We start from the raw sequence: 24,563 nt of genomic DNA, 5'->3' as shown, positions 1-24,563 counted from the left end.
GCAGTCTTCAACATCAAACTGAAGTCCTTCATTGATACAGCAGCCAGACCACATCACAAGTTCAATACCCAGTACTTCAAGAACAAGGAGACACGGGAAATTTATAACTGTGAAATTAAGAATAAGTATGAGGCCCTTTCAGGATTGGCGGAAGAATCTGTGGAAGAACACTGGTCAACACTCAAAAGAATTTGGAAGTCAACCTGTACAGATGTTCTAGGAAAGAGGGAAAGAAAACATAAGGAATGGATGACCCAGGAGACCTGGGCAAAGATTGAATCAAGAAAGGGACTGAAACAGAAGCTCAAACAGTGCCAAGACCAGCAAGAGAAAGAAGGCCTCAGAGCAAAATACTGGGAAGCCAACCGCCAAGTGAAGAGGTCGGCAAGGGAGGACAAGAGACGCTTCACCCATGAACTAACAGAGGAAGCAGAGACAGCAGCCACACAGGGAAACATGAAGAGATTATATGAATAACACGAACTCTGTCAGGCAAGAGCGTAAACTCAAACAAGCCGGTGAAAGACAAAAACGGCAAGACCATAACAAATGATGCAGAACAAGGAGACCGCTGGATGGAGTGCTTCGAACAGATGCTGAATAGACCTCATCCACCATCTGTACCTGACATACCACCAGCAACTGCACAACTTCACGTCAACACCAGCCCTCCCACTAAGACAGAAATCATCAAAGCTATCAAAAGCATGAAAAATGGCAAAGCAGCAGGCCCGGACGGCATACCTCCCGAAGCATTAAAGGCAGACCCAGAACCAACAGCAACAATTTTCAACCCCTCCTAAACAAGATCTGGGAACAAGAGCTAGTCCAAGCAGACTGGAAATTAGGCCACCTGGTCAAACTACCAAAGAAAGGAGACCTCTGGAGGCTGATGAACCACTATGGTATTCCGCCTAAATTCATAAACATCGTCCAGGGATTGTATGAAGACTCATCCTGCCAAGTTATCCATAATGGCAAACTCACTAAACCTTTTGTAATGAAGACTGGTGTAAGACAGGGTTGCATATTATCACCGAAAATCTTCCTGATGGTCATAGACTGGGTTATGCGTAAGACGACCCAAGACAACAACACCGGTATCCAGTGGACCTTCACTAAACAGCTAGAAGACCTGGACTTTGCAGATGACATTAGTCTCCTATATCATCGGCAGCAGCATGCACAAACCAAACTGAGCAAGCTAGCAGAGGAAGCAGAAAAGACCGGCTTAAAGATCAACAAAAAGAAGACCGAAGTGATGAAATTCAACAACAAGCAGTAACTTCCAATTCAACTTCAAGGAGAGAACATCCTAGAAACAGACCACTTCACATATTTGGGGAGCATCGTCAGCAAGGATGCTGGAGCGGACGACGACATCAGAAGCCGCATAAACAAGGCCAGGCATGCTTTCAACAGTCTGCGCCCCATCTGGAACTCCCGAGCATTATCCCTTCGCAGCAAGACCCGCATATTTAACACCAATGTGAAGGCAGTCCTACTGTATGGCTCTGAAACTTGGAGAGTGACAAACACCATCAACAACAAGCTCCAGACCTTTACCAACCGATGCCTTCGCCATATTTTGAGAATAAGATGGCCTGAGAGGATCTCCAACAGCAGCCTGTGGGAAAGAACTAACCAGAATGCCACTAGTCAAGACACCAAAAAGCGCAAGTGGGGCTGGATAGGACACACCCTGCGCAAACCAGCTGACACCATTGCCAGGCAGGCACTGGACTGGAACCCGCAGGGGAAGAGGAAAGTTGGGAGGCCAAAACAGACTTGGAGAAGATCAGTAGAGAGCGAGGCAAAGGCTGCCGAAACCACATGGGGAACCAACTGAGGGGGGCTGCCCAAAACCGTGTCCGCTGGCGAGGTGTTGTTGCGGCCCTATGCTCCTCGAGGAGTAGCAAGGAATGATGATGATGATGAAACATCACTTTGCTGACATATGACGACTGTCAGCCGCGGACCACCTAACTTATGCTCGCGGACCACTAGTGGTCCGCGGACCACACTTTGAGAACCACTGCTCTAACCCACTGTAATCATCTAACCTTTATTTCTGTATGCTCTTTCTCTCTTTTATTAATTTCTTTCTTTTCTCTCCTTTTATTCGTGCGCTCTTGATAAATGATAAATGAATAGTTACAAAACAACTTTCATCTCTTTAGTAACAGAATAGGTTTCCATTCTACCCTCTTCGAAACCAGACTACACATTTTTATTACATTTCCAGTAATGACGATAAAGGCTGAGCTCACCGAGTACAAATGTTAAAGAACCTGTTTTGATGTACAATAAAGTCTTTAGTATCCTCAGACATGTTTCAATTGTGTTCGGAGTTATACCGTCTGTGTACACGGTCTTTTCTGCAAATGTAATAATATTTTCCCACACATTTGGATTGTTCTGTGTGTGTGTGGTTGTGTGTGTGTGTGTGCGTGCGTGCCCGCGTGAGTGCGTGTGTGTGTGTGTGTGTGTTTCATGAACTCAGAGAGGACGGATGTTCGTTGCCCATTCATCATCAGGTACACATCATCGACCTTAAAAGCCGACATACAAAGACTGTGATTATGATTTTGTACTGCAACCCAAGATTTGACACAAGCAAGATTACTTGATATCATCATTGCACGATTGGTCCCAATAATGTTAACGACCTTAATGAAGAGATGAACAGCTCGCCACCATTAACGCGAGGTCTTGAACAGCCATACCTGATAACCACAAATATTTTCACAGGTTGTTTTTCACATTATAAATAAGGATTTGTGTGGAATGTCACTGTTCAGGACAACTGCCAGGGATTTCGTTTTTTTTTTTTTTTAACAACTGGTTAACTCACCACACTATAGCTATTATTCTCTGGAATCATTGAAAATTCAGTTGTTGCGTTCTCCAGTGCACAATTTTCAACACAGGTTAGCTAAAATCGTCGGTCGGTCGGCTGCCTTGTGTCAGGAATGATAAAAGAGTAGAGTTGGGTGTGAAACGGGAATGCAATACTTTTAATCTGCGGCGATTAAAGGCTTTAGAAAAGGAGCATTGGGAATATACTGCTGAAGATTTCGTTTTACTGACCAGTATTAAACACATCTGCCACACACCATAGAAGGGCGAAAGATTTGATCAATGGTATAACTGACAGGTTTAATGTTATCACAAATATTAAAACACAGATTGATTTTTCGCTTTCAAAGGAAAATACTTATTACCTCTGATTCAAAACAACAGATGTGATTTTCATCGTACTCTTGTCTTTAGAAAATTGACTATATAAGTACCAGCAGGTCCATGTCTGTATCTGTATCGTCATCCACTGACTCAGAACCTGACGGCAGCCATGACACTTGTCCTCAGCATCCTTCTGTGCGCCTCGCTTCTGCCAGCTTTGACTGCGGCTGGTAAGTAGAAGGTTACACAGGTACACGTGCTTAGTCACATGCATCAGGTGTATGTCGATTATTCATCTCAGAAAAGCTTATGTGGACATCTATCTGTCAACTGAAACTGTGATGTATGGTGTCCGACTGTAGTTTCTTGATAGTTTTTGAGAGACAAAAATCTTAAAGGTCTCAGTCTTCAGTAAAGGATGGTGTTAGATACCGTGTTGTTTAAAAAGTTAGGGAAAATTACCTTGGCTAAAAAAAAAAAAAACCTGGCAGGGCCCCGTCCTAAGCACGAGCACAGAATACTGAAAGTCATGATCATACACAGGGCAGACGTTATAAGGGGAAGCACATCGACACGTGGTCAGACGTCTGTTAGACCACGTACGAGGTTCCAATACTTTAGTGGGGAAGCAACGTTTTACCAGATGTTGTTAAGTGTTACTTAACTTTATTATTGTTAATGCAAGTTGAAAATCTCGTTGGTTATGTGGGTGTTGCATATGCTAACATCGCATTTAACGATTCCACTAACCAACAGGTAGAGAAGACAATCCCGCTGCTAACACTTAAACACTGTTTGTGTTCCAGGTACAGCTTACACACACTGGGGAAGCAGAGAGTGTTCTTCATCAGAAATCACGGTGTATTCAGGTAAACAAACACTGCAATGATTCAAACATGAAAAAACTTTTACTTATACTGCTTATTAACATAACTGATATTGCACTAACATAAGACGGTTATTAGACATTGTCAAGAATTATTAGCTCGACAAGATGATTATATAAAAGTTTACATTGTGAGCTATTACAAACGCTAAATGTTTGTAAATGTTAGTAATCGGCTTCTGTAGCTTCCTTACCTGTGGCGTCCTCCATCCAAAGACGAAGAGTATGTAAAACGATACTCTCAGTTTTGTTGAGGTGTTGTCTACCAAACAATAGTAAATAAACCTACGTTAATGTTACAGTAATGTGTAAATATTCTGTAATCTAAAAGGCTATATGGGAGGCAGTTGGTACACCGATCCCGGATCTGGAGCCAACTACCTGTGTCTACCACCCAATCCAGCTGGCGGTACCATAGCGAAACCTGCCTCCTATTCTCACCTTGGCGGCGCCGAATACGAAGTCTCGAACCGGTTAGAGAACAACCAAGATGCGCTGTGTGCCGTGTGTTTCGTGAAAAACCGCTCATCCAACATCATGATACCCGGCACAAACAGCTGTCCGTCTGGGTGGACCACCGAGTACACGGGTTTACTCATGACCGGAAACAACGGACACGCCGGGTCATCGGAGTTCATCTGTGTGGACAGCAAACTGGAAGGCCGCATCGACTCAAATGCTGACCGGGACGGCAGGCTGCTGTTACTGGTGGCTAGCTTCTGTGGCAGTCTACCCTGTCCTCCTTACCAGAACAACAACATCCTGCAATGCGTTGTTTGCTCCAAGTGAGAGACTATTTGATTTATCTGAGCAATCCAATAAGAAAGTCTCTAAAATGCTTTCTTCTCCAATATGATCGGATCAGACCAAAGGTTAATTTTAATTTTTCTTTGATTTGCTTTGCGTTTCTTTCTGAGGTTAGGCAAAAATACAGCTTTGAGATGATTGTTAACGTTTTCTGCATTAGAAAGCACAGGAAAGGTCTTGTAATGTTTATTGGTTTCTGTAAAACTATTAGAAGTTTTAGCTTCCTGCCATGTTTCAACATGTGCTTCTCACAATAAAGGCTGTGGAAATTCACTTTTTCCTGATCTCTACAAATAAAACAATTTATTTTGATTGTTTTCAAGTGTTTGTGTGTGTGTGTGTGCGCGCGTGTGCAAGTGTGTTTACTGTAAAACTCACCACACTATAGTTATTATTCCCTGGAATCATTGAAAATTAAGCTTTTCCGTTCTCACGTGCAAAATTTTCAGCACAGATCAGATAAAAGTAGGGTTGGGTGTGAAACGGGAATGCCCTACTTTTAATCTGCGGTGATTAAATAAATTTACTGACCACTCCTTCTGACATCTGCCACACACCATACAGGGATGAAAGATTTGATCACTGGTATAACTGACAGGTTTAATGTTATCACAAATATTAAACCACAGATTGATTTCTCTCTTTCATTGAAAAATGATTATTACCTCTGATGTTTCTAATTTTTTTTCTCTTCTCCTCAAAACTCTCCAAAGCTTGTTTAATTTACTTGTCTTCTAGTGTTAGACTTCCATATATGCCTTCCTCTTACACTCTGTTCTTCTTTATTGAAGAAGGTTTGCTCCGATTTCTGCAACTAAAACAGCAGATAAAAGCGTCTCTTTTTAAATACACAAAATTAAGGGCCTTCTAGAAGTCAGCAACATAAAAAAATATAATATAGAGTCTAAGAGTACCAAACAAGTAGATCATAGCCCTAATATTCGAATTTTTAAGTGGATAATGCAGAACTGAACTTACCATTAAATATATTGCTTTCCACTATATTATGTGGATGGTGGCAAACAAACTTAATCTCAACGATGATAAAAAATAAACTTTCTATGTTCAAGAAGAAGAAATTCATCTTCCTTCCTCGTTCACAGTCACATCAAGTTGGACAAACCCAACATCACCCTTACATCCTCCATCTGCAATCTGGGATTCATTGTCACTGCAGACACGACACTTGCTAAACTAGTGACAGCTGTCTGTCTGTCTTTTGTGATAAACAAGTCACAGCTGTCTGGCAGTCTGTCTATTATGAGCTACGTAAGATCAGCGTCATCAGCCTCATTCTGTCTACGCGCGCTACCAACATCTTCTCTGTGTGTTGGTTTTATCCAGACATGATTACTGCAACACCTTGCTTGCTGTATCCCTGTATACCTTCTTCACAAACTCCAGAAAGTACAGAACTCTGCTGCACCTCTCTCCTTCGTTGTCTACCACGTGTGCGGACGTTTTGCCGACGGACGTTTCGGAGTCGGACGTTTTGCCGACCGGCGTTTCGCCGCATTATGTCAGGGAGAGAGAGAGAGAGCTTACTTACTTCTCAAAGAATGAAAGTAACTACTAGATTACACAATAATTCTTTATTTCAAACAAATTTTACACACAGACTTCACAGACAGTTCACTTTGATTGTCACAGATTATGCGCAACAGCTTTGAGAAAAAACATTGATACAATGGCGAGAGAAATGTGTGAGCCAACGGTTCACATGAGGAGGGATAGTGAGAGAGAGTTCACTGATACATTGATACAATGGCGAGAGAAATGTGTGAGCTAAGGGGCGTCACACACTTGACTTCGGCTAAAGGTCCCGCTAGAAATGCCGAAATGAAGTGCCCCGCGCCAAAACGTCCGGCGGCAAAACGTCCGACTCCGAAACGTCCGGCGGCGAAACGTCCGTGTACCGTCTACCATGGCTTCCCACCCGCTCTGGCATCCAGTACAAACTGTCCGTGTTGTGTTTTCATTTCTTTGCTGGCACTTGCCCTGATTATTTCTCTGAACTGCTCTTCCCTTACATCCCAGCTAGACATTTCTACTCCTCTTCTGATGACCGTCTCCTTACTCTTCCTGTCACTAAAACGACAACATTAAATGGCCACATGATTTGTTTGCTATTGTGCAGCAAAACAAAGGATCTCTCTCCCTTTCCATATCCGCCACCTACCCCCCATTGAATCCTTTACCGAGTGCTGAAAACTCACGTCTTTCGTAAACATTACTCCTAACAACCTTTCCCATAATGCCAGTCCTTTTTCACACCCTTTCTTTTGCAATATCATGTGACTCTCGGCTCTTGTTCTTGTTATTCCGTTCCTTTTTGTGTTTTCATGTGGAAGATATAGTGTATTGACAAAGAAATATATACCTAAAATGTTAACCAATATCTATCTGCTTTCTGTTTATACCTGCTACTAGAAAATATATAGTTACTAATTACATTGCAAATTACATTCATGAGGAATTCGAAGGGCGAGAATCAATTAATAGTTGACTATTTAAATACAGTTAGTTCGTGTACCTTATTCCGTTGAATTCTTTTATGTTGTATTGAGTACTATTTATATCCCCCAGTTCCCTTAAAAAGGACTAAAGTCGTATTAAAATAAATAATTTAATTCAATTTCTCTTTCCCTCAATCTCTCTTCTTACTTTCCCAGCTTCTTCTCACTCTCTGTCCTTCCGTTTTTCTCTCCCTTTGTCTATGGACAAGGGCCCTAATGAATGGCTTCCAGGATAAACAGAAATGTAGTTTAGGACAGGTAGCTCTCTCTGAACATTTTTCATGAAGTCAGATCCGGCATCACGAATTCCCGTTGGCAACAGGTAGTGTACAGAACAGTAATGTACCTTTAGTATAGGTATACTAAAAATAATATGTAAGTGTGGTTAGAAAGTATTGCCCACTGTGTCTGAATGATGTCAGGGTTTTTGTGACCACGTAAAACATTACTTTAGCCCTGTCATGTAGCAAAAAAAAAAATGCCGCTGCCTGATGGCAGTCGATCCACCACCACCACTACCACCACCATCACCAACCATACTGCTCTGTGTGTTTCATTGGAAAACAACGAATCATAAAATGATTTACTGTTCACTAACAGGTGAAATGTTTATCGGCCTTCACTTCACAAGGATCACATGTGGTTTCCGGCTGATGCCTGGTGTCCCAATTATCACCCATCTTTCAGCTTCGAAAACCGCAAACGCAAAAGCGACCTGGAAAAAATCCGTCACGTGAGCGTTGTCACAACTTCACCACGTAGGCTTCCAAGATTTCTACGCATTCTCTCCTTCAACACACAACAAATGATCTGCCAGTGGGTTTTAAAATCACAAGAATATGTTCTTATAACAATTAATAAATGAAGGGTTAAAATCTTTTGTCAAACCACCGCATGGAAGGTCACCAAGGATGGTGATAACATTCACGAAAATGATTTTTCAGAGAATCGAAACTTTTTTGCCTACTTTTTAAAATGTCACTCTTATTACAAAGTGATTTCCTACCTTAGTTTTAGTTCTTTCTGTTTTTCATTTTATGCGTTCGTGTTTTGTTTTAAGGTATTAGATAAGTGACTACAAACTTAAGGCATAACCATAAAGGTGATCTGTTTAATAGCCTTGTTGTCGTAGCCAAAAACATGTTCAACTCTGTGACTCGTAATTCTTGTCATCATCAGGCCTTATTAAAGGCTTTGAAAAATGAAACATTGGGGAATACTCTGCTGGAGATTTTGTTTTGCTGACCACTCCTACCGACATCTGCCGTATATTACACAAGAACAAATGATGCGATTAATGATATAACTGACAGGTTTGATGATATCACAATTGTTCGCTTTCGAGGGAAACTATTTATTACCTTTGATGCAAAACAACAGATGTTTTCATTGTGATCTCTCTTTAGACAGTTGACTATATAAGTACAAGCAGGTCCATGTCTGTATCTGTATCTTCATCCACTGATTCAGTACCTGACGGCAGCCATGACACTTGTCCTCAGCATCCTTGTGTGCGCCTCGCTTCTGCCAGCTTTGACTGCGGAAGGTAAGTAGAAGATGCACACAGGTACACGTGCTTAGTTATTTGCATCAGATGTATGTCGATTATTCATCTCAGAAAAGCTTATGTGCACGTCTGTAAACAAAGCTGTGATCTATGATGTCCGACTGTAGTTTCTTGATAGTTTTGAGAGACAAAAATCTTAAAGGTCTCAATCTTCAGTGAAGGATGGTGTTAGATACCGTGTCTGTTTAAAAAGGTTGGGATAATTGTGTGTGCTTAAAAAAACCTGGAAGGGCCACGTCCTATGGTATGTGTGTTTCGTGAAAGATTCATATATTCGTCATAAACGGAAACCTTTTAGTAGAACATTTTGTATTTGACTTTTACTTGGGTTTAATTTAAATCACCTAAGTCATTGCAGCTGAAGGTAAATACAAAGAAAACCTTAGGTTTCCCGTGGATAATTCTTACGGGGAAAGAAAGACAATTAAAAGAGAAAATACGTTTCTTTTGTGATTGAAGGTTGCATAGTCCCACAGTCCTTTTGTTGCAACACTTTTATTCTAGCCCCAGCTATAAGAAGAGGAACTAAAGGATATGTCTGACAAACTTACCAACAAACTGACTGATTTGACATTAGAGAACAGAAGTACTAGGTTTATTGTTGTAGACATTGACTCTAAGTCACCAAGAGCTCAGATAAGGGATGAAAATAAGAGACGTCCTATTTCGTACATTCCACACACTGTGTCCTTATATCACCGAGTTACATCGTACCTGTAGAGACATTATGCTTACTAATACTATGTGGGTATTGCAAAGGATAACATCGCATTTAACGATTCCACTAATTAACCGGTAGAGAAGACAATCACGTGGCTAACACTTAAAGACTGTTTTTGTTCCAGGTACCGTTTACACACGTTGGGGAAACAAGGGGTGTGCTTCTACAGCAGCGACTGTGTATTCAGGTAAAGAAACACTGCGCTGATGCAAACATAAAATTTTTCTTAGTTATACTGCTTATTAACTTAACTGAAATTGCAGTAAAATAAGATGATTTTTTTTTTACTAAGATTCTTAAGATTGACAACTCCTAATATTTCGACAAGATGTTTCTATAAAAGTTTTTTTGCTGATTATGTGGCATGATACAGAAAAGTACAAAGACGTGGTGTTGTAATATTAATGATTATCTTTCTATTTGTTAAACACATCGCATACTTTTATTTTACATTTTTACACGAATTAAATATAATATTTCCACGGTACTGGACATCATGGACATGTTTACGAAGTAGGTAGATAGATTGGCGATTTCCATTGTCGGTTACTTGTGTGTCGTTTGATCATTGTTTTTATTATTATTTCTTGAAAACTCTGCCAATTCCTTAAAACATAAAAGTCGTTGTGTAGTTTCTGAAGAAAGGTCTAACGAAATCTAAAAACTAATGTTTTATATAAGCTAATATGTTTGTAAAATATTTTGATAATATCAATATCAGCTTATATGTTAGGAATAGGTAGGCAGGGATTATTGCCCTTACCTGTGTGTGAGTGTGTTTGCTGCGTCATGGTTTCGCGTCAGAACCCGACGTCATATAATGACGCAATTTAAGATTGTACGTAGAGAGAAAAGATTTTGGAAGAGAGCAGACGACTGAGAGAAGGGAATAGAGGCGGACAGAGTGTGTGGATTGTTCGCTTTGGAACTTGTGTGTTGTTCCCAAAAGAATTTATTCGTGGTCGTCAGCACGTGTCTGCCTAGACAGCACCTACCACTATAATAACTGGAACTTGTGAGTTGTTCCCAAAAGATTTTATTCGTGGATATCAGCCAGGAGTGGCCGAGACTGCACTTTTAATTTCTGGACCGGGAAAGGGAGGATTTTACCAAGAAGTTTTTTTTTTTTTTCATTTCTCAGGCGATTACTCCAGGCAGTGCGGTGTGAGTAACTAGGAATTTAGAGAACTATTCAAAAAACAATCGTCCAATTTGATTTAAATGCCGCCGCGTGAAAGACATTCAGAATGTATATAGCTCGCAGTAACGTGTGTGTTTAACGCTTAATGGTGAATTATAAAAATTTCGTTGCCCACGTGAAATCTATGTGATTTGTGAGCGAAAGAACACGTGTGGGGACGTGTGAATACAGTGAGTTCGAGTGGTGTGTGAAATTGTGAATTGAACCCGTCCCTGACATTAATTCTTTCCATTTTTTTAAAAAGTGGTTTACATGGTATGTAAATCTCTGTATGGTTATACATCTTAACATGAACAGTTATTATTTCTGACGTTTTTTGTGTACTCTAGTTGTAAAAGTGCAATCATTCCTCCCACAGTACATTATTAAACTGTATAAACTGGACAAAGATGATTGCTGTGATATAATCTATGAATCGTGATTAACATACCCTTGGGAGTGTGTTACATTGTGAGCTTTAGCTTCTCAACGTCCTCGATCCAAAGACGAACAGTATATAAAACGATAATCTCAGTTTTGTTGAGGTGCTGTCTACCAAACCATAGTAAATAAACCTACGTTAATGTAGAAACATTCTGTATTCTAAAAGGGTACGTGGCCGGCAGTTTGTACACTAAGTTTGGATCTGGAGCCAACTTCCTGTGTCTACCACCCAATCCCGTAGCCAGTACCATAGCGAAACCTGGCTCCGTGGCCAACCTGTACGGCGCCGAGTACGAAGTGACGAACCGTGCAGAGAACGACTATGACGCGCTGTGTGCCGTGTGCTTCGTGAAAAACCGTACAGCCAACATCATGGTACCCGGCACCAACAAGTGTCCGACTGGGTGGACCACCGAGTACACGGGTTTACTCATGAGCGGATACGACGGACACGCCGGGTCATCGGAGTACATCTGTGTGGACAGCAAATTGGAAGGTCGCGTCGGCTCAGGCGCTAACAACAACGGCAGGCTGATGTACTACGTGGCTGGCGTCTGTGGCAGTCTACCCTGTCCTCCCTACGTGAACAACAACATCCTGCAATGCGTTGTTTGCACCAAGTGAGAGACCATTAATATTTTCATCTGTATCCAACAAGAAGGTCTCTACAATGCCTTCTCCTCCTATGATCCGATCCGATCAAAGATTAATTATAACTTTGCTTTTCTTTGTGAGGTTTTGTAAAAATACGGGGTTTTTTTTTTTTTATGCCCTTCCGCCCCTCCTGGGGCATAGGCCATCGACTACAGTCTTAACTGTTGTCGATGTTTCGGTAGCAAGGATTTGTTTTTTACGGGGTGGGGGTGCTGGCCCCACGCCCAACCCTCCTCCTTTTTCAGCCGGGCTTGGGACCGTCCTTGGCGGAGGGCGGCCAGCCCTGTAAACAGATGGCACGTGCAGAGAAAGAACAGCGTGCCCGAGACGAGAAATGAACTCAGGGCAGCCAACCTTCACTGTATTGGTGACAGGCGCTAACAGCGCTAACCGTTGCGCCACCGGGCCGCCTTAAAAATACGGGTATGAGAAGATTATTAAATTTTTCTTCATTACAAAGCAAAGGAAAGGTCTTGTAATATTTATTTGTTATGTAAAACAATTAGACTGTTTAGTCTGCTGCAATATTTCAACATTTGCTTCTCTTAGTAAAGGCTGTGGAAAATTCCTTTCTCCTACTTTCTACAAATATAACCATTTATTCCCAGACATTTTAATTGTTTTCAATTGTGTGCATGCGCGCGCGTGTGTGTGCTTACTGTTATGTAAAATAAGATGACAGATGTTTAATGATTGATGAAAATGTTCAGCAGGAACACATCATGGCAATAAACCCTTTCTTCCTTTTTCTTTTCTTTTTTCTTTTTTTTTTTTTTTTTTTGTCTTATTTGATTTTTCTGTTTCTCCCGCTCCATGCAATCATCTAACCTTTTCTAACTCTTTCTCTCTTTTCTTTACTTCTTCTTTTGTCCCTCATTTTATTCGTTCATTCTTTCATCCATTTCCATTCTATCTCTCCCTTCCTACCTTTGCTCTCCTATCATTCATCCTTTCTCTCTCCCTGTCTCTCAGCCATGTTGTGTAGCAAGTAAGCTGTAGCGGTGTCACAAGTGACGTAGACCCGCTCCAAGATTGTCTGCAAACAAATGGCGGCGCCTGACTGTCATCTCTCCTCCACTCGTCCTATGGGTCTCCTGTTTGTGTGTGGTGCGGTGAATTATGGCGGAGATCGTTTTACTTTCCTACTGTGGTACCTGTGTAAGTGCTATGCAGAGTTTAGAATTGAAAACAGCGAAGCACAAAGTTCTGATGAACACTGTTTACTGGTCAAAACAAGTGAAAAGTCTACGGCCGTCCCTCCACAAACATCACAACGGCTCCGACTGGTGCCAGGTGTCGCTTCCAAAGCCGCAAACGGAAAAACGACTGCACAAAATAATTTAATAAGTGCGCCGTCACACACCACTCACACTTGCAATATTTCTAAGATATTTTCCCTTCAATACACATGCAACGATGTATCCGTGTTGTTTTTTTTTTAATAAAAAAAATATTATTATAACAATTGATAAATGAATAGTTACAAAACAACTTTAGTAACAAGTAACGAGTCTCTTTAGTAACAAAATTGGGTTTCATTCCACCCTCGAGTACGAATGTTAAAGTACCTGTTTTGATGTAAATACAAAATTAAATAAAAATTGATCTTAAGTGAAATTCTCTTTCTCGTGACATGAATGAGTCACGTAAAATATGACACAAATAAAAGTAAGGACTAAAGTTGATATTAAAAATGGACCAATGTGATGATGTAACAGCTTTATTGCACATTGCAGCAGCTATGTAACCTCGAGCAAATATACAATCTTTAATCAAAGTAAAAGACTTAATTCAGAATTTGTTTTACCTCTTAAGATTCTGACACGTAAGCGTTTAGTTTAGTTTATTCCTTGTCACTCCTCAAGGATCGTTGGGCCACTGCGTAGATTTTCTTTATTATTATTTTTGCTTCTTCTCCTCAGACTCTCTCCAAAGTCTGTTTGCTTTACTTTTCTGGTATTACTCATCTAGGTATTCCCTCTGCTTACCTTCTATTCTTCCTTATTAAAACGTTTTGTTTGGATTTCTGAATATAAAAATACACAAAATTAAAATACATTTATTTTCAGTGACTAACCCGAAAACCATTTTAAAAATAGTTACAAGAATGTTAAGTGAAATGTTTAACAAATAGTCCTACAGCTTCGTGGGCGTAGAGGCCTCTGGTGCTTTGCCTTAAGGCCAGGCACCGGTCGAAAAAAAAAGCACACTAACTCAAAAACTACGTGAAAGACTAATTCATTCTAATGTCTATTTAACAGATCATGATATTCTTGAAAGAACCCTTTACAATTCATATAAACAAGACACTATCGTGTAGTCAGCGCTTACCTATGATTATCTTTTGCCCTCTGGAGATCTTCTGAAACATGTCAACAACATTAGAAATACAGTATAAATATAGTGTAAGATTATCAAACATGTAGAGCATGGAGTTATTAAGTGGACAGACCTTTCTGTTAACTATTTCATTTTGTATATTTTATATATATATATTGATATACGATCTTAATACCGATGGTATTATAATGTCTACGATGCTTGCATAATGAACTGGTTGATTATAATAATATCATAGTAAGATATTAAGAAAACACGTGTTTACTTTGCTTGCACACTGCATTAAAACGAGCATGTTTCTTTAAAACACAAACACCATCTGTGAAAGCTGCTGATGAACACCTACTCCTGGCTATTTCAGCCTCCGTCATGTGCCGCAGAATTTCGTCTTCTTTGCGAGTCACCTCCTGATGAAGACGCTCGATCTCTCTAGTTCTTTCTGCAAGCTCCTTGACTCCCCTTTCTATCTCACCTGAAAATAAAAGGAAAAACTTCAGATTGCAAAATGATTTATCATATTATATTTGTGAAGCTAAAATTCATTTGAATAGTTCTTGTAATGTTTATATGTTTCTGACTAACAAATAGATGTTTTTACCCGCTAACATGTTTCAAAACTTGCTTCTCCGATTTTTTCTTTCTGTGGAAATTTACATTCTTTTCCTTTCTGCAAATATAGCAATTTATCTTCCCATTCATGGAGGCGTTAATGGAATATTTTAGTTGTTGACATCACCTTTGTATGCCTCAACTGTGGCCTTTAGTGTCTGGATCTCACTCTCCGCTTCCTCCACCTTGTTCTCCAGACTAGAGATGTCGAACTTGTCTTTCTGAAGCTCAAGGTCTTGAGACAACTTCTGTGCACTCAACTTTTCCACAGTGTCTGATAACGATGTAGCCATTCATTATCATATATTACTGCACTTGTTACCAATATTTCTGCGCAATATAGGAGGTAAAACTATAGAGTAAAATGTATATAAAACTGTATAAATATTCCTTTTTACACTTTTTCATACTTTTTAAACTAAGTACGGAAAAAGTATTTTCCTAGCTAACAATTTAGCTATGTCTGTCTATGGGTCTATCCACGCCTCTATTTTATTTTTGTAGGCAAATGAAGGACACGCAGAGACTGACTTTGAAGCTCCTGCATGCGGTGATTCTTTGTGTCCATCTCTTTTCTGAGGGAGCGAGTGAGACATTGCACACAAAGTATGGACTCTTCTTCCAAATGTAAAGTTAGGTTTGAAGACCTCAGGGGCGACTACTCAGAGCGCTGTGACACAGTGTGCACCAAGTGTTTATTTGTTCTCTCCCTGATACCGGTTTTTAATTGTTTTTATTCGGACGAAGGGTTTAATCCTAAATTCTTACATAGGGTGGTTTTTCTCTTTGTGTGTGTATGTGTAAATCTGCATTTTTTCCCGCTTTTTTTCTGCGTGTGAATCAAGTTGCTGTTTGTATCGTTCTTTTCGTCTTTGTAGTGGTTTGATTGGAACGACGTGTCCCGCCTCTGGCTGAGTGATTAATTAAGTGTTCATGCCGGCTGTTGGAGCGCTTGCTACAAGAACAAAAGAAAAAGACTTAATAAGGACCCGGGCAGGCAGTAAAATTCTGCAATCCACAGTAGGGTGTAGTGATGTCAACTATTTTGACGCATATTTGAGGTTTTCTGCAATTTACTATCCTGATTTCAAATATGAAAATGATTTTGCAATGCGATAAGCAGGACATCTTACTACCACAAGAAATATTCTTCAGTGAGAATTATGATTTGTTGCTGTTGTTGTTATTATTATTATTATTGTGAACTTATAACGCGCAGCATTACCACCAAGATAGATTGACCTCTCTGCGCAGACCAATAATGATGAATGAAAGATAGCAGACAGTGGACAGTGAGGTACATATAGACACACTGAACAACATAAAGATGAGGTACAAGAGTTGAACATAAAGCAATGGATGAGGTATGAAGGAATGTAGATACTCTAAATAGTGTAAGGTTGAGCCGTTACAAGATGGCTAACATGACAGACAGTATAATCAGGGAGTTAAGAATAGTATATCAGGGATAGTACTTTATAAACAGATATGTTTTCCGAGAGCGTGTGAATGTAGCCTTGGAGTCGGAGTAGCGAATGTGATGTGGAAGAGAGTTCTACTACTTAGCAGCTCAAAGTCGATGGCGAAGTGAGTGACGCACAACGGAATGGAATCCAGCCAACAGACCCAAACACTTTTACACTTCAGAATAACATTATATCCACTATATACAGTCCTGTTGCAAACGAGAAGAGGAAGAAAGCGCAGCAGAAGCACATGTAAACATGAAGGTCCAACACTTTTATCCAAATCGAAGCACGACAACAAAACATGACCAATATCAAGGGCAGGCGATCCGCTCAGCCTGTTAAGAGAAGGGACAGAACTCTCTATCTCTGTATTCGCTGTTTCATGAAATTAGACAGAAGAACAGATGTTCGATGCATATTTTGGAAAACACCATTGCCACAAATCTAATCCTCTTCCTTTCTTCAGGAATTAATGTCCTTTCTCTCCATTTATTCGTTCTTTCTCTCTTATCCTCTTCCTCTCTCTCACCATCTCTCTTCTTACCGTGTTTCTTCACCCTTTTTTTCCTTATTGCATACTGTGATTTAAATATTGTCTGCATTATTTTGACTTCTTCACACAGCAAGTTCTTACAATAACTGTCGACCACAAGTAAGCTGTAACGATGTGAGCACAGTCGCCACAGCACTTCATGATGACGTCACAACATAGCCCCCCCCCCCTCCCAAGTTTTTGTGCAAAGGATGCCGCCACCTAACTGCCATCCCCCTCCTCCCCGCCCTGTTTGTGTATGTTGGAGTGCAGTCTGTGGGAGGTCGTTTTACTTTCATACAGCAGTGTGTGTTTAATTGTTCTGTCAGATTTTGAAGGGAACAGAACGAAGCATAAAATGATTTACTGGTCAGTAACATGTGAGAAGTCTACCGGCCGCTGCTCCACAAGGATCACATGTCGATTCCGGCTGGTGTCTGGCGTCGCAATTATCATCCGTCGTTCAGCTTCGAAAACCGCAAACGCAGAAACGACTGAAAAAATGCTTAGTGTGTGCTTTGTCACAACTTCATCAGTGGGGCTTGCGATATTTCTACGCGTTCTTCTCCTTCAACACACAACAAACGATCGGCCAGTGGGGTTTTAAAATCACATCACACAGCTATTATAACAATTAATAAATGAATAGTTTTCTCATTACTGAGTTTAAGTTTGTTTGTTACCATCTTGTCTTTGACGTCGTTAATGCAGACTTGTAGGATGGTAATAGCAAAGTGATAAAAATGTTAGGTTGGGAGGGAATGTGCTAATTTTTTACCTGCAGTGATTAATGACTTTAAAAACGAACATTGTGGAATACACTGCTGGCGATCTCGTTTTGCTGACCAGTCCTATTCACATCTGCCACACACTATACAAGGATGAAAGATTTTATTAATGATATAACTGACAGGTTTAATGTTATCACAAATATGAAACCACAGATAGATTTTTCGCTTTCATGGGCAAAATATTTATTACCTGTGATGCGAGACCACAGATGTTGTTTTCATTGTGCTCTGTCTTTAGAAAATTGACTATATAAGTACAAGCAGGTCCACGTCTGTATCTGTATCGTCATCGACTGACTCAGAACCTGACGGCAGCCATGACACTTGTCCTCAGCATCCTTCTGTGCGCCTCGCTTCTGCCAGCTTTGACTGCGGCAGGTAAGTAGAAGGTTACACAGCTACACGTGCTTAGTCACATGCATCAGATGTATGTCGATTATTCATCTCAGAAAAGCTTATGCGGACATCTACTGTCAATATAAGCTGTAATCTATTGTGTCACATTGTAGTTTCTTACTCGTTTTTTTTTTGTTTGTTTTTTTTTTTGTTTGTTTTTTTAACAAAACAAAATAGTAAATTTTACTCTGGTCTTAAGCTTCATAGAAGGGGTAGATGTTAGATACCGTACATAGCTTTCTAAAAGAGTAGGGCCACATTATCATCGCTAAAAATATGGGCAGGGCCACGTCCTATGATCTCATTTTTGTAGTTGACCTTTACTTGTGTTTTATCATTGTTGTATTCACTTATATCACTGCCTCTGAAGGCAATTAAAACTATAAACTACAGCACCAACATTTATTCCCAATCCTAATCAATTCACATATATTCCTTACATACATTGTCACATGGAAAATGACAAACAAAAGTGAAAATACTTTTTCTTTTGTGATTGAATGTTGCACAATCCTACAGTCTTTTTGTTGTAACACTTGCATAAAAGATCAGTCTAGCCTCCGTTATACTCTTCTCATGCTATTCACAACAAGGAAAGGGATGCTATTGAAAGTAAACAGTTTCACCATCTGCTTTTATGGGCATAAACTATTGTACATTGTACCTGTAGAGACATTATACATACGAAGGAATACTATCTGGGTATTAAATGTGCTAACATTACATTACTATGTGGGTATTGAATATGCAAGCATCATACTTAACGATTCCACTAACCAACAGGTAGAGAAGACAACCACGCTGCTTACACTTAAACACTGTTTTTGTTCCAGGTACCGTGTACACACGTTGGGGAAGCAAGGGGTGTTCCTCACCCAAGTCGACTGTGTATTCAGGTAAAGAAACGTTACCTTGATGGAAACAAAAACCTTTTTTTCTATATGACTATAATACAAGTGAAATGTAGTTGAAATTTACACTAAAATAAGATGTTTTCTTACAGACATTTAACATTGACAAGTCATAATAGTTCACCAAATGTGCATATCAAAGTTATTTTGTCAGTTATGCGTTTTTTCATGTGTTATAACAGTGATAAATCTTCATTGTTCAATGCATTGCATACTTTTCTTTTTACACTTTACATCAATTAAATATATATCTAAACGACTTTCTCTTGATATGTTTACGGAGTAGGTAGATAGATTAGATATTTATTGTCAACTATTTGTGTATCTGTCAATCATTGATTTTTGTTATTGTTATTGGCTGGTTTGAAAGGCTTCGAATATTAAGTCATGGAAAATTCGGAAAATTCGTTAGGTCATTAAGGTTGTTAAGGAGGATTTTATCTTAAGAAGTCTTTACATCTCCCCCTACAGGATTTCCAGATATAAGCTAACATGATATAAACTAATTTATAATATTGGTTCGGCAAATTATTTAAGACTTTAATTAGATTTTACTGTATAAGCCGCTGTATGTTTATTTTTCACATGAGCAGCTATTATTACTCACATCTTTTATATCACCTAGTTCTGAAAGCATAACCATCCACCCCATAATACATTAGACTGTATCAAAATGGACAAGATGATTGCTGTTATATAGTCTAATGAATCGTGATAACATACCCTTGTGAGCATTACATTGCTCGTGGTATGAAGTTCTTGAGAATTCTTTGAACGGTTGCTCAAATCAGGTACTTACAAGAATTACGTGATGGGGGGTATAAATTACTGTATATTGTAAATTAGGATTTTCTCTTCTGTAGCTTCCAACGTGTGACGTCCTGGATCCAAGGTCAAAGAGTATTTAAAACAGTTTTGTTGAGCAGCTGTCTACCAAACAATAGTAATATAAGTACGTTAATGCAACATTAACGTATACATATTCTGTGATCTAAAAGGTTATGTGGCCGGCAGTTGGTACACCATACCGGATCTGGAGCAACTACCTGTGTCTACCACTGACTTCGTGGCCAGCAACGTAACAAAACGTACGTACGTGGCCTCCTGTACGGCCCGAGTACAAGTGTCAACACGTGCAGAGACGTACATGAAACGCGTGTGTGCCGTGGTGCTTCGTGAAAACTCGCTCAGTCAACATCATGGTACCACGCACCAACAGTGCCCGTTTGGGTGGAGCTCCGAGTACACGGGTTTTCTATGAGCGGTAACGACAGCTACGCCGGGTCATTCGGAGTACATCTGCGTGGACAGCAAACTGGAAGCCGCATCGCCTCAAGCGCTACCCAGTACGGAAGGCAGCTGTACTACGTGGTTAGCATGTGGCAGTCTACCCTGTCCTCTTACTGAATAACAACATCGTGCAAATGCGTTGTTTGCACTAATTGAGAGAACCTTGATTTGTGTAGCAGTACAACATCATGGTCCTACACTGCTTCTCTCACCCCGGATCCGATCAAAGATTAACTATAACTTCCTCATGCAAGCGCTCTTGCTTTTTCTTTAGGTTAAGAAAAAATCACAGCTCGTCAAAAATAGTTGTGAAGTTTTCTGCTAATAAAGAAAGATCTTATAATTTGTTCTTTTGTAAAACAATAATGCTCTCATGTGCAATAAATGTAGGGTCGCAAGGTTTATCTGTCCTGTGAAATAACTTTCTCTTTTATCTTCAATCCAGAGCTCGATTTATCTAGAGATAGTCGTTGTTCTCCGAATGTGTGTTAATTGTTATCTTCGTGTTTTGCACCAGACAGCATAAACATAAAATGTGCTCGACGTGACGCACCACCTTTTCTACTTCTCATTCATTCATCTTCTCCTAACCTAACCCTCAATTATCATTCTAATCTTTCTCTCTAGCCTTCTTTTTCATCAGTAAACACCCTAGGACTGACTGCGTACATATGCCAACACAGCACCCAGAACGCGCTCCGTCCGAGGTCGACAACCAACAAAGATTGATCCACTCTTAAAAGGTTAAAGATATTGAAGCTTACCCCTCAATCAATTCTTCTCTTTTTCCTTCATTCCATCTTTTACTCCATACTTCACATTTCCAATAAGTGGTCTCACTTTCATCGCATCCCATTTCTCCTTTCTGCATCTGTCTTCTCCTATCTCTTCATCGTTCGCTTCAAATCTCTATCCATACACCTTTACCCTCACACCCTCTATCTGTCTCAAATCTCTCTCAACTCGCTCTTTTCTTCTTCTGTTCAACCTTTCTTCCTCCCTAAGCCGCTCTTTTTCTCATCCCTCTCACTTCTGGCCCTGTCGTGTCGCAAGTCAGCTGTAACTGCATGTCCACCACGGTAACCAAATCCGCCTGCTTCATGACGTCACCAAGTTACAGCCCTTCCAGAAGATTTTCTGACAAAACAAACCCCTTCCTGACTTGCCTTCTCCACAATAACCACTGTTCACCAGCTGATTTGTGTCGATTGGATGGCATATTGGAGTAGTGTTTAATCTTTCATGCTGGCGGTCTGCATTCTGCCTTGTCGAATTCGAGGTATAAAAGCTGCTAAACAATGGCTACTGGCCACTACAGATAAAGAAGTTACGCAACCGTCACATCACTTTGGCCTCTAAAACCCGCCAACGCAAAAAAAACGACGCAAAAATAGTCAACTGTGTCGCCTTGCATTCTAACGCCTCTTCTTCAACTAACCAAGCCAGGTAGCCAGTCGGCCCAGCGCAAGAAGTTCATTCGGCCCGATTGCCTTTAACAGTAGATTTGCCTTCCCCGTCTATTCTTATGTTGATCTCGCTGTATACTCTATGTAAATCATGCTCATCTTCCAACACAACCAACACCGTGGTTAATCCAGGAGCTTTGAACAACTGTACTACATAAGAAAAAACGAATTTTATCTACCGGTGAATCGCCTTGGCTAAAAATCTGCGGAAGAGAGGTCAGGACACGCGATCAAAAAGACTAAACAGAAAATATCAACACAAGAACGAGTCACGTGACCTGTGCTGGTACCTTGACATGCCTGGCGTCTGTTAATTTCACGAACGGACGAACCATGAAGTCAGTCAAACTTCAATGGCGTGATCGACAAAGCCTGCAAATTTTGAATAACTTCTTGCGAACGTTACATCCATGATTTTCGATAAAGTTAGGGAACCAGACATCCACTTGTTCCGACAACGACATAGTTAGTTCGAAGTCTGTGTGATGAAACCGTAAAAGCGGTCAAGCAACACAGTGTCAGGGCGATGGCCATATCGTCGCGCTGTCTTACACTCGTGCCTGTCAGTCGGCGAGTGTATCAACGTCTCTTTCACTCTCTCTCTACCTCTCGGCACTCAAATTCCAGCACTCTGTAACTTGCTGCAATATCGCCCATCCCCAAACCTAACCATCAAATTTGCGGCCAACGCAATAACCTCCCTCCTAATAAACTCTCCTCAAGAAAATTGTCAACAATCTCGTATAACATCTGATGAAGCAAATGAACCGACTGTAATTTTCCTCAAGAAAGGCGGTATTGAGAATCCCAAGTTTTTATTGTGAACAAAGAGATAGTGTTCTCCCACAATGATACACATTAAATCTTGTGAAACGTTTAATATTCGGACTCTGAAGGACTATTTTGATGCCCAGCTCAAATAATTATAAAACAACGAACACATTGTTAAACGTGGCCAACAAAAAACACCTTCTCTAACTCAATATATTTCATTAGTCGGCAATCCTTAGACTGTTCTAACCGTCGTCTATTGAGCTCGTTTTGTCTTTATTGCATTCTGTTCGCAATCTCTCTGTCCGTGATAGGAACAGTCCTTGAACAGTATTGTCCACATTGTTACTAAATTTCGCACAGAGGCATTTATCTTTATCCTGGACCAACAGTAGTAAAGAACAGACATCACAAAATTTTTGTCAATGCCTGAACATGTATAAACTAGATAATTAATTATCGAGTCTCAGCTAAACATGAATGGCCTGCTTGTATTAAAAGTTAACAACAACTGAAATAGTTTGCCATTGCTGATCCACTGCCAACCTCTCGATGAATGTCAGTGTGTGTGGTGTGAGAGAAGAAAGATGTAGGTGCTCACACATACATATCGATGTTGTTCATTTCGAGTATATGCAGTATATGTGATTCTGGAGTTAACTTGTCGCGCACACGAAAAATACGAGATATATGTGCTCTAGCCTATCCGTGTTAGTATACATTAATAACAACTCCTTCTTGTGTAGTTGATAACTGCCCTTAAGAAAGCCTCGATATAGTTATGCGAAAAATAACGGGACGTTCCTCAAAAAACATTAAAACATTAAACTCACATTAATCCATTGTTCCTTAAGCTTTCACCATTAGACATGCTTTACATAATTGGACTCCTTCGACTAAATGAATAGTTTCTTGAGTAGATCAAGTTCATGTCATACGTTTAGATAGTCTCTGGATGTCATTAAGTGAGTCTTTAAACAATCGTTCCATAATCGCAGATTAAGAGAAAATAAAAGCTGCACTTAAGTCTTATTTCTCAGATCTTGTTGGTGCTTCCATTTTTTTTGTAACAATTGACAATGTTACTTACATAGGCCGTTTCTAACGAACTAAAACGCGACTGTGTCATGTCGTGTTCCTTCACAATTTCATACAACACCGTCACACATACCACCGAACTCACTGACGGCCATATGTATCGCACGTCCCCACCGTTCGTCTTTCACACAGATATCACAGAGCTTTCGTGTGCCAAATAAGCATTATTAATTAACATTATACATTAACACACTACATTATTGAAAATCATATACTGGGTACATCGTATACGATGTCATGCGGCGCGTTCATAATTGCTCGCCGTTTTCTTTCTAAAATTCTCAAATCACAATATACCAGTCTTGGCTTCCGTTATCCCACTTATTCATACTTCCACACGTCCGAAGCGATCGCCCAAGAATACACTTCTGTAAAATCATCCCTAAATTCACATACACTAATATCTGCATCCCAATGTAATGATCGTATCACTCTCACCTCTCTGATACACAATAAACAAACGATAATCCTACGACATGCCCTTATCTTAAAATCAACAGTTGTAGGCTTCTATGTTCTCTCGTCTTAACCGAGTCGTACACATTGCATAGTTGACATTCCTCTCTTCTGAACAACTCTCAGATTTCATTCTCAGTTTATAAGTGTAAGCTTCTTGGCTGAAACACTCGTGGCACCAGCGAATAGTTCAGAACACCACAAGTTCCAAACGGACAATCCTACACTCTGTCCGCTTAGTCCTCCTCAGTCGTTGCTCTCTCCAAAAACTTTCACTCCCACTCAATCTAAATTACGTCAATAATATGACGTCGGTTCTGACGCGAAACCTACAACTGCAGCAAAAACACTCACAAACGGTAAGGGCAATAATCCTAACAACGACAGGGCAACAACCCCCGTTCCTTAACAACTGACTTTCTCATCCTTTCCTATCGCAGCCTTGCCTGACGAATCATGTACTTCCTTCTCTTAAT

General features: G+C 40.2%; 1 protein-coding gene and 1 long non-coding RNA gene across 2 annotated transcripts; both read left to right on the top strand.

Annotated features, from left to right (window-relative positions):
• Positions 1 to 4,405: 4,405 nt before the first annotated feature.
• On the top strand, positions 4,406 to 12,033 carry LOC112554416. Its single transcript, XM_025222184.1, has 3 exons — positions 4,406 to 4,854; positions 10,714 to 10,844; positions 11,471 to 12,033. The coding sequence occupies exons 1-3, from the start codon at positions 4,406 to 4,408 to the stop codon at positions 11,926 to 11,928; spliced, it is 1,038 nt and encodes a 345-aa protein (XP_025077969.1). The 3' UTR covers positions 11,929 to 12,033.
• Positions 12,034 to 17,967: 5,934 nt separating this feature from the next.
• Positions 17,968 to 20,028, top strand: LOC112553838. The gene is made up of 3 exons (XR_003097123.1): positions 17,968 to 18,077; positions 18,929 to 18,991; positions 20,005 to 20,028. It is a non-coding gene; the product is annotated as an uncharacterized LOC112553838 (long non-coding RNA).
• The last annotated feature ends 4,535 nt before the right edge of the window (positions 20,029 to 24,563 follow it).

The sequence above is a fragment of the Pomacea canaliculata genome, linkage group LG13, assembly GCF_003073045.1.
Source record: "Pomacea canaliculata isolate SZHN2017 linkage group LG13, ASM307304v1, whole genome shotgun sequence".
Classification (NCBI taxonomy): Eukaryota; Metazoa; Mollusca; class Gastropoda; order Architaenioglossa; family Ampullariidae; genus Pomacea; species Pomacea canaliculata.
This window is presented reverse-complemented; position numbering and strand designations above follow the sequence as displayed.